The sequence below is a fragment of the Bombus vancouverensis genome, chromosome 7, assembly GCF_051014615.1.
Source record: "Bombus vancouverensis nearcticus chromosome 7, iyBomVanc1_principal, whole genome shotgun sequence".
Classification (NCBI taxonomy): domain Eukaryota; kingdom Metazoa; phylum Arthropoda; class Insecta; order Hymenoptera; family Apidae; genus Bombus; species Bombus vancouverensis.
In genome coordinates, this window is record NC_134917.1 from 17,375,106 (window position 1) to 17,385,325 (window position 10,220).

At 41.4% G+C, this 10,220-nt stretch overlaps 1 protein-coding gene across 2 annotated transcripts in view; it reads left to right on the plus strand.

Moving 5' to 3' along the window:
* The window catches only part of tei (irregular chiasm C-roughest protein teiresias), a 321,318-nt gene extending 312,321 nt beyond the window's left edge, over positions 1-8,997 (plus strand). For both annotated transcript variants that reach the window (XM_076620193.1, XM_033335069.2), the window contains exon 11: positions 6,387-8,997. In XM_076620193.1, coding sequence (XP_076476308.1) covers positions 6,387-6,620 — 234 coding nt within the window. In that variant the 3' untranslated portion in view covers positions 6,621-8,997. The remainder of the gene's footprint in view (positions 1-6,386) is intronic.
* The last annotated feature ends 1,223 nt before the right edge of the window (positions 8,998-10,220 follow it).

The window sequence follows — 10,220 nt, forward strand, 5'->3', positions numbered from 1 at the left end:
TCTCGATCACGGATTCACGCAATTTTTCACTCGATTTGGTTCTACATGGAAAAGTACATCGAAGATGATAATATCGTTGACGCATGGTGGATCATTTCCTCCGCATTCGAATATGTTTCTTAATTTTTGTTCGTTGTGGATTCAGTTAATTTTTGTTCAGTCTTTTTGTACGTGGAAAATTGAAGATGGAAATTATTAGTATTTCTCGTTACTGCTTCTGTTCGTAGATTATTTGTTTCGTAAATCAATTTCACGCGCGTTTTTATTAATTCGCTGGAAGGGAGTATGCAACCCCGGAGATCTAAAAAAAGAATAAGGTAAATCTAATAGTTTTTTTTCGCCTACAAGTATTCGATAAAGAATCAAGATTTTTATAGCAAACTTTAAGCAGCGTGTTAGCTCTGCGTTCGTATTTTTTTTATTACGTAAAATTATAAAATGACGGCGTGGTACAACGTTATGTGACTTCATATCCAGCGGAACGTTGTTTGCTTGCGGCCAACGGCAAACGTAACTCGATTGTAAAAATGAAAAAATTGTTGCGCCATCTTATACAGAAGTAGATTATCTACGGATGTAGCGTACGATTTTTCTACAATTTCGAAAAATAAGAAACTGCCGGCTTGTTGAAGATCAAATTGTATTTTTCCTTGAAAGAAATCAACTCTGAACGTTTATGCAAATTCAACGGATTGTAATATCAAACGTACATTGTACCGCGTAATGTTACGCGGTGCAATGTGCAGAAATTCCAAGTTAATCGGATGAAGAGTTTCGGAGGTCTACTAAACGCAATGTCGAAAAACATAGTTTCGTGAAAAATGCGTTTAAAGTTTTAAGTTAATCTGTCTTTAAAATAAGAGGATGCACTCGTATTCGGAGTTATAACTCCGCTATTTTTTAGAATTTCAAAATACTCTTTCACCACAATATTCTACGCGTGTCAAGTTTTAGAAAAATGATTTTTTCGATTTTTTCAAGCCGACATAGTTGCAAACCCCTTAATAAATCCTTTCTGTCGCGAGTTCTGTCGTAATTCCCAGTTTGTATTTGCAAATCTTTTTTTTTTCTTTTTTCATACATCTGCTTGACTTCTAGTTCTTATTTAAAGATTTTATTCCTCGCAACCCTTCTCCTCGTTCTTGCTTTCCATTTCAGAATTCTTCGTTTCCCCGTACACCCCGCACCCTTACGTATTTCCAACCATCCACTTTTTCCATAATCTCACGCGGAATCTTTAATTCCAGTATGTAAATCCTTTAATCCGTTATCGAACGTTGCCTACGTGGTTTTGTTAATAAATCTACTAACAGCGCAGGAAAACGAGCAAATAGCGATTTTTCAAACTAAATACTCAGCTCGCTAAACCAACTTCCAGTTGTCTGACTCGCCGCGTTGTTCCTGCGAAACGGCGTTTCGATCCTCGAAACAAGTAAAACGAAGAGGGAGGATTCATCCGAACCAGAAATGACTGGTTTTACACGAGGGGAAAATATCTCGATTCGCGTTCGAGAATGCAAGAATTCTCGCAACGACGATCACCAGGAAGCGAGGCTCGCTTTTCAACCGGGTCAACGAAGGAGCATCCGGTGCAATTTAACTTTGAAGATAGTCCGCGAGCCTCGGCAACCAGACAATTCCTGCTTTCCCAACAATAACACCAACAAACGGGAATAACAAGGAATTCGCAGCTCTCGGGACGCGAGAATTATATTTTTATCGCGGACGACGAACGAGAACCGGCCGAAACGTGATTTCTTCTCGGCGAAATAGGTAGAAAGGGGACAAAAGGGTGGGAATAAAAGGAGAGAGAAGCCGTGAGACAGTGAACGCTTGTTGCATACCGTGAAAATATGAGAGAACGAAAGAATGAAACGGGATACCGGATTCATACGTGGTGCCGGCGCTTATTTCATTTCCGCGCGACGTCGTTGCACGCCTTTCTTCTCCTTTTTCGATCTTTCGTTCTCTCTCTCTCTCTCTCTTTTCGTTTTATTTTTCACCGACAGACAGAGTCTAGATACTCCGTACAAAAGATGGATTAACTGTTTTTCCGAGGAATCAGGAATACGGTGAAGCGCATGGAACCGAGAACAGAGAAAGAGAGATCGGTAGCTGGTGCAGAAAGTGGCGAGCAGAAGAGAGGAGAGAAGAGCAGAAGAGAGGAGAGGAGAGGAGAGGAAAGAATCTGGAATCTGGCATAGCTTTAAAGGGATTTACTAATGCACGTGTGTTACGTTTGTTTTTACTAACTTTTAATCCTTTTTGTCCCACGCGCCAATGTTCTTAATTCGTTGAACGAGTGGAGAAAAGGAAAAGAAGAAGATCTTTGTTAATTTCGTCGTCGATCTTTTCGTTTCTTCGCCTCCTTTATCGGAAGAAATTTCATCGCGAGGGATCATTCGTTAAAATAGAAAGAGAGAGAGAGAGAGACGGGGGAGGGAAGAAGGAAGGAAGAGCGTTTCCTTTAAAGCGTTTAAGCTCTCCTGCCGTTTCGCTTGTTCCTGCATTATTCCACTTCTTGAGACATGCACGAGATCTTCGTCTACGCTCGAACAGTCGTTCCGTGCTGCGTTCGACTATAATATCGTTTCCTCCAAGAGGGATTAATCATGGCTTTGCTCCGTTTGCCTGGAAAACAGACGACGATTTGAAAACTGAAACATATTTCCTATCCTATATGAAGGAAGGCTTAAATCGTTATGTTTCTCGCGAAACGCTAAATTCTAGTTTCTGTCGCGTTCGTTAATTACTTAGAAAATATCGCGCATTATCGATAAAGATACAATTTTCTCGAAAGAAAGAAGCAGCTTTTCCAAATCACAACTCGTATCCTTCTTTCTCTGTTACAAAGGAAAACGTTTAACGCTGATATATTTCCGATATATTATATGCATAATACAACGATTTTGATCGCTTTAGTACAGCCAGCGATAAAGCTGCGAGATCGTTTCGTAATACGTTAATTTCATAGAGAAGAGCTGATTCATAAAAAGAAGCGATTCGAGGTAAACTGCGTAACGGAGCAGCCATAAAAATTTCGCTAACGTGTTTTCCAATTTATTTGAACGAGCACACCGCGTCGGTCAGGCTGCTGCATGCGATATGAAATTTCTTCCTTTCTCGACGTGATTACGTAGCACGCGGACCACGCCAGAGGGGATAGCTTATTAATTCTTCGTCGGCGCAAGTACACTGGGATTGTTGGTAGCCGGTATCGACACAGTGCGAGGTATTCAAAACAGAATCTAGGTCGAAATAACTACGTTCACCGCAACACGTGCACCCGTTTTCAGTTTCGTCGTTCTCCGCTTGCACGTTGCAACGTGGTCCCTCCGTAACCCTGGTCGGGCAGCTGCAATTCCACGAATTAATTACCCGCTACTACAGCCGTGGATAACAAGAGATATAGAGAAGAGGATGGTCAGAGAGATAGACAGATAAATCACGTACTAACTACTATCAGTCGTGCTTTCGACGAATGCCGCAGAAATTTCGCTTTGAGTTGCTGGGCGAAAGTTTCGATGAAATTTCCCGTGGATCGACCCTCCACGACGAACAAAAGGAACAAACTCGTAGCACGACGCGACGCAGAAACGACGAGTCGCGACGCCTCCATGTGTTTGCACTCTTTGCACACGACCGACGAATCAGTTGGACAGAGAGGGAAACGCTGGAGGACGTGGTACGAAGGCAAGCGACACCGTTTCCGGTCGAACGCTGTTTGTACATCAAGCACCGGGAAAAGAAGTTTTCCACGCCGATACGAGATAAAAGGGTCCCGGTATTGCCACCTTGTTCTCGCATCTCCGATCGTTTACAGCGAATACGGTTTTCAACGAAGAATAAAAGTGCCGAATGGAGCGCTGTTCGCTGGATTTGATGCTGACGAGCGTATTCCGGATATTTCTGATCCTCGAAAACTATTTTTCCGGAATTTCCAAACGATAGCTCTCTTGTGCTTTTGCCGTGTAATATAGAATTATGAGAAAATATTAATAACATCTACAAGTTAACAAAATTATGGAATTTCATTCGTGATAGAAGTCTTCGATCACGACGAAATAACACACGTATACCGTTGAAGTGGTCCCCACTTCTAAGAAAACTCTACATCTGGTCTTTTTAGCCATCGACAGCGTGTAGACAAAAGACTGCGACGAACACAGACCATAAACGGTAGACAGGCGACGTTGGCTTCGGGGTTTTCAGTTGTTGGGTAACACAGCTAGCGTGCGGATCTGGACCAGCTCAAATTGTACTCTTACTTATAATTACGCTTCTGTTTAAATATATTTTCTACCTTACAATTTATCCACGAGTTTCTCTGTTTACACATCGAATAACCTCGACATATACACATCGAGAAATGAAAATGACATCGATAAAATCGAAACTGAATGTACCGAATGCACTTAATTTATCGTACGTCGTTCAAATTCGACAAAGGGTACACACAAATCGCGTAAAACATCGACGTGCGTCGACGTGGACTCATCTCGGGAAACGACACAAAGAAGAAAAAGCTAAGGGCAAAGAATGGCAACGGAGAGGAGCAAAGCTGAAGAATAAAGAGCACGAGGAGTCTGGGATGGCGATCGGTGGTATGTTGGTGAAACTGAGAAAGGACGAGGATGAAACGCAAAGTTAAATGGAGCAAGAAACTGCGACTGGTTGCACGCGAAAAATTCGCGAGACTACGAACGACGACGTCTGGTTCGAATTGCGAGAGAAGTTACCCCCGAGACAAGCGGAATCCGATTCAATTACGGAAACGTATTTCTTCGTTGCGCGTACTTTACCAAACGGAAAGGACACGAATTGATAAAGGGAACATCGTGCAATATAATTATACCTTTTTTCGTGTTCCACACGATTCTACGTGGGATTCCGTGGATTTAATTTCGTTGTACGAGCTTAAATATCATTTCCAAGATACGCGTTTCTTTTATGCCGTTTCGTACGTTTATTTCTGATACGGTTCCCTTTTTGCTTGCCCGTAAAAGGATTACGAGCAACTTAACATCGATACGTTCGATCAGCCGTCTGTTTTTCCGTTGATTGAACGCGTGCAAAAATAATCAGAGTAATTAACGTGATTGAATAAAACAGGGCAATCGTTTGACGCGTGCCTCATTTTGTATTACGCGATAATGGAACTCGCAGTAACGCGTTCCAGTTAATCCGATAAAAGGCGTCATTTTTATTTCTCGCCGGTTGACATTTTGCGTTGCTCAATTTTATTTTCAGCTCCGTGTTCTTCGCGTCTCTATCGATCAACCGCTCGAAACCGTGCCGATTTAATTCGATCGATTCTATCGGCGACGTACAAAAAGCCGAAGGAATGAAAGAAGAGGAACTGTGCTGGGGAAAAAAAGAAGAAGCTTAAGGAGGTATATAAGTTGCAGAGAAGGAAGATAAAGCGATGGAAATCGGAAGTGATACGGGCAATTGAAGCGAGAACGTGGCACGATGTACGAAGTTTTCGCTTTTTCGTGGAAGTTGCGCGCGAAAGTTTAATCTCAAGTAGCTAAACAGAATCGCAGGCAGATAAGAAATACGGTCGTAGGATCGACTTTATCGAATTGCAAGTTAATGAACGCCGAGTGATAAAAAGGTCGGGAAATCGAACGACTCCGAAACTCTTGTTTGAATATCAACTTCTTATCTCAATTTGCGTTTGCATCGATTTCGTCTTTGCTTCGAGATGTTACGCTCTGACTTTATTTTACTTTAACAATTATATCCAACTATAAGGACGCGATCGAACTATAAGGGCACGAGAATCCTGAAAAAATTCTATCTCTTTAAATTGACACGAGCAAATTCTTGCATCTTAATCGCACATATTACCTTTATGTCACTGTTACATACGCAATATGGTTCGCGAAAGTATTCGAACGTTTGCATAACACGCACGGTATATTCGTGCGGTATATATATGCGCGAACGTTCAAACATTGTCGCGAACAATTGCATTTAATCGCCGTTTCATCGGACAGACGATAGTCTATTTGAATGCAACGTAATTTCTCTTCCATCTTCTGCCATTCCATTTTTCCACAAAAAAAGCAGTAAGAAATTTCTCTCCTAGCCTACGTATCTCCATAAAAAAGAAGCCAGTAGCGGTTCTTATTGGGGGAAAAATGGAAAATCTCGAACTACCCTTGACCCATTCCGCTATCAACTTTCCCCTCTCGAAAACTTGCCAGTAGCAACGATCGTCCGCAACTCCATCCAGATAAATTATCCTTTATAACCCTCGGTGGTTGCTAGCGAACCCTTTAAAACCATCGCACGAATCAGGTCACGAATACTTGACAAACTCCAGGAACACCGGTATCGAATTCATTAACGACGCACGTTTCTCGTTGTTTGCGTTTCAGGACGGTGGCACGGAGTCCTGTTACAGAACGGTGCTGAGCTTCGACACGATTCAATGGTCTCACGCCGGCGAATGGTTTGTGCTGGTTCGCTCGTCGGAAGGGATCTCGGACGCTTCCGTTTTGTTGAACGTGACGCGCGCCTCCGAGTACAGTCACGCTCACTTCCGGTCAGCGAGTCTCACTTACCTTTCGATGTGTCTGGCCCTGGTCATTCTGCAGGAGCATCGCCGCTGAGACATCGCTGGGAGTACGTCGATACCGTTTGCTCGCGAAGAGTCAAGGGAGTGGCCTGTGAACTCGAACAAAAAATTGTACATCAGCTTCCCTGATTAGACGATAAGAATAAGGGGGAAGGAAGTCAAAGTTCCGTCAGTATTTCCGCCATCTTCGACGATTGTAAATAGAGAATATATAAATTACAAAGGAGAGAATGAGCGAGCAAGATGAATGGGATACATCGTTTCAGATAAGAATACGGAGCAACGTTTTGTATTAGCGTGTTCTAGACTCAAGGCGAGACTCGATGACGATGCAACGAGAAAACCCTGTTTATTATGTATCGAAAGGGTGAACACGCTTAAACGAGAAAGCCTTTTATCGACGCTGTCGTTGTCGATGAACGATGCAGAGCTTCCGGCGACGACGATAATCCGGCCTCGACGTTCCTTAATCATGGATCTCGTTGCTACATTCGTTCTTTTTCTTTTTCCATATTTTTTATTCTTTTCGTATTCTCTTTTTTCTCTCTCTTGTCTTCTTTTTCTCCACGTTCTTGTCGTAGGGTTTTCTAGATGATAAACGACGGTTGGGATTGACAAATCGAATCGACGTAACTTCGACCGTACATTATAGATTTGTTTTCCTTTTTTTTTTCTTCTTCTTTTCTCCTTTCTTCTTTATTAGAGAGAGAAAAAAAAAGAAGGGAAAGAAGGAAAAAAATTTCCATTCCGAAGTGGAATTAAAAAGCACAGTCCACAGTTTCGTACGTGCGTTCGATACCTCGAAGTCTGCGATTCGAATCTACGACCGCGACGTAGCCAATGTGTTTCTCTGGCCTTAAACGGAGAAACGGCGCGGCCAAAGTAATTCGAAAGAGGATACGGTTATCGCGTAGGGGAAAACTTTGTAAACTAAATTGTCGCGAGATTTCGACCACGAGAATCGTAACCCGCGGCGATTTTCTCGATTAAGCTTAATAAAATGGAATATTCGACGAGATTATGCGTTACGGAGGGCACGTGTAAATATTTGTATAGTTTATTTGTAAAGAAAGCGGATGGCATGCGAGAATGAGAGAGGACGAAAGAAAAAGACAAACGATAAAAGAGTGCAATGAAGGCAGTGGTGTACACGCGTTGAACAAGAGACCAATTTTTACATTCGGGTTCGCAGAACGTCGACGGCTGAACGTGGTCGAAGTATAGAAAATGATTACTGTTCGTTCAAATGTAATTGTTAGGGCGTAACACGAACCAAAGAAAACAACTCGGCGAAAATCGAGTCGAAGAAGCAAGAAAATGATGAGATTAATTACGTGTATGGATAAGAAAACGAAGTAACGAATTGAATTAAACGCAAGAAACGAAACAAGAAATATTCCGTAAAAAAAAAAAAAAAGAAAATAGGAACATTAAGGAAAAAGATACATTGTTGTATATTATTTTAGGTAAGTAGCATTAAAACAAATAAAAAAAAAAAAATAGCGTGTATATAGTGATTGTAAATGCATAGGCTATCGTACACCGAGGGCTATGCATGACGAATTATACAGTGACGCTGTTAGAGATATATTTATTATTCGTTGATATATTTTTATAAAGTTTTATTTAGCCATAAGTTCTCGTTCGCCTTCCCCCTGGATGTCGTGTACCGATCGATGGTTAGTTTTCAATCGAGAGTGGCCGTGAAAAAAGTGTGACGATAATGACGACGACGATGATGACGATTTCAATTCAAACACAGAATCATAACGATGAATAAATCAAACGAAACTCCTCCTTATTCCCTAGGATCAACGTCCTAGATTATACGTTTTTCGATGGTTGTACGGTGATTGTACTGCGGTAGTAAAGAAAAAGCAAACGAAACGAAAAATGAAAAACACGCAAATTAACACGAACGTATGTAACATCGTTGTCTTTCGCGATTATTCGTTTTTTATCTCTCCGCGATTGCTAGATAAGAAGTGAACGTAGCGTCTCGTTTCGATCGTTCCAGTTCCTCTGAAAGAAGAAGAAGAAGAAGAAAAAAAAAAGAAGAAAAGAAAAAGACGGAAGAAAAGTGGTTCCTAATTTTTGTCAACGCGTGCCGGCTGCGATGCGTTTATAGCTTCATTCATCCGTTCACGCCTAATCCGCACGGAAGTCGGCATTATTACACTTTATAGACGCGAGAACGAAAATTAATCCAGTGTTTCCCCCCTCCCCCCGTCCCCCCTTCCCCGAGTTTCTTCATTTCTCGACGATTTTTACCCGAACGAACGGAAAACGTCTCCCCGTAGTTCTTCTTTCTTTTCATTTTTATCGAATTGCTTAGGTGTTATAAATAAGCAACGTGATGTAATCGTTGTACCCCATGACGCCTAAAAGTCCAATAAATGATATTTACAATATCTGCGTTGATATAATGATTCTCATGTGTATCATTGAAATTCCTCCTCCTAATAATTCCAATTCGATAGCGAAGATTTAGTAACTTTGTAAATAAATCTCACGGTGTAAATGTTAGTGATAATTTCTAACGGTTATATAAATATTTCCGTCGATAGAAAAGTTTTCAGGGACAGAGGTTCGTCGTGAGCAAACGGAAAGGGAACGAAAAGCAGACAAATTACTTTCGCGAAGAAACCACGCGGTTTCCTTCGACCAACGTGCCTAGCTTCACGGTCATTTCCTTCCTAATGGTTCTTGTCGGTGCGGCACGTTTGAACGCGGTGTTTGAGAATCACTCTATTTTTCATTATTCCATACTTGGGCTTTCTTATTTTTTAAAGTTTTCCTTCCTCCAGCACGCTTCGTTTAACCTTTGATCGCGCCACATTCTTCCCACGTAGCGACCAAAAATAGTCAACGTCATTTTTACACAGAACAATTTGCAGGCAGAATCGAAAGGAGATGTTAAATTTAAAGAGACAAAATTTCAATCAACCGGCACATATTTCGGTAGATATTTCTAACATTTTATGTTTGGAACGAACGTGTTTAAATAAATTGCCAAATTATCGCTTCGTAGAGTCGGTAGGGTGAGAACGGAGCACGAAAACCAGGCAACTCGATACGGCAGTTACAATCATGCTAATAGAGACGAAACCTCAAAAAGACGTGGTTGCGCAAGCAGGCGTGCGTTCCTTTGCTTTTACCACGAAAAGGTTTCAACGTAGAGAAGCAGTAGGAAAGAAAGAATGTCGGCCCACCAGAAATTCACGTTCGTTTGCTTCTTTCGTGCCGTGAAATAAGTCACGGCATTTGCCTCGTGAAATATCCACGAAACAGCTTTCCACCCTCGCGTGTCCACGAAATATCAACTTTTTAAGGAGCGAACAGAAGCTGAAGAAGTGCGACTTTGGACACAGAGGTGTATTCCATTCTAACGTTATCTTCGTTCTCAAGTTAGTTAGTCCATGAAAATTGAAAAAAAAAAAGAAGAATGTTAATTTCGTAAACGTAGTTGTCGAATCTGTCGCATTCAAGAAATCTTCCCTTTCTCGACGAATTATACGTATTATTATCCTTATAACATAACATAATTCTAAACGTAGAAATTTTATTCGATGAAAAAAATTCACGCGATTTATTCTCCTAATTATTGCGATTCTCTACCATTAAAATTTCTGCC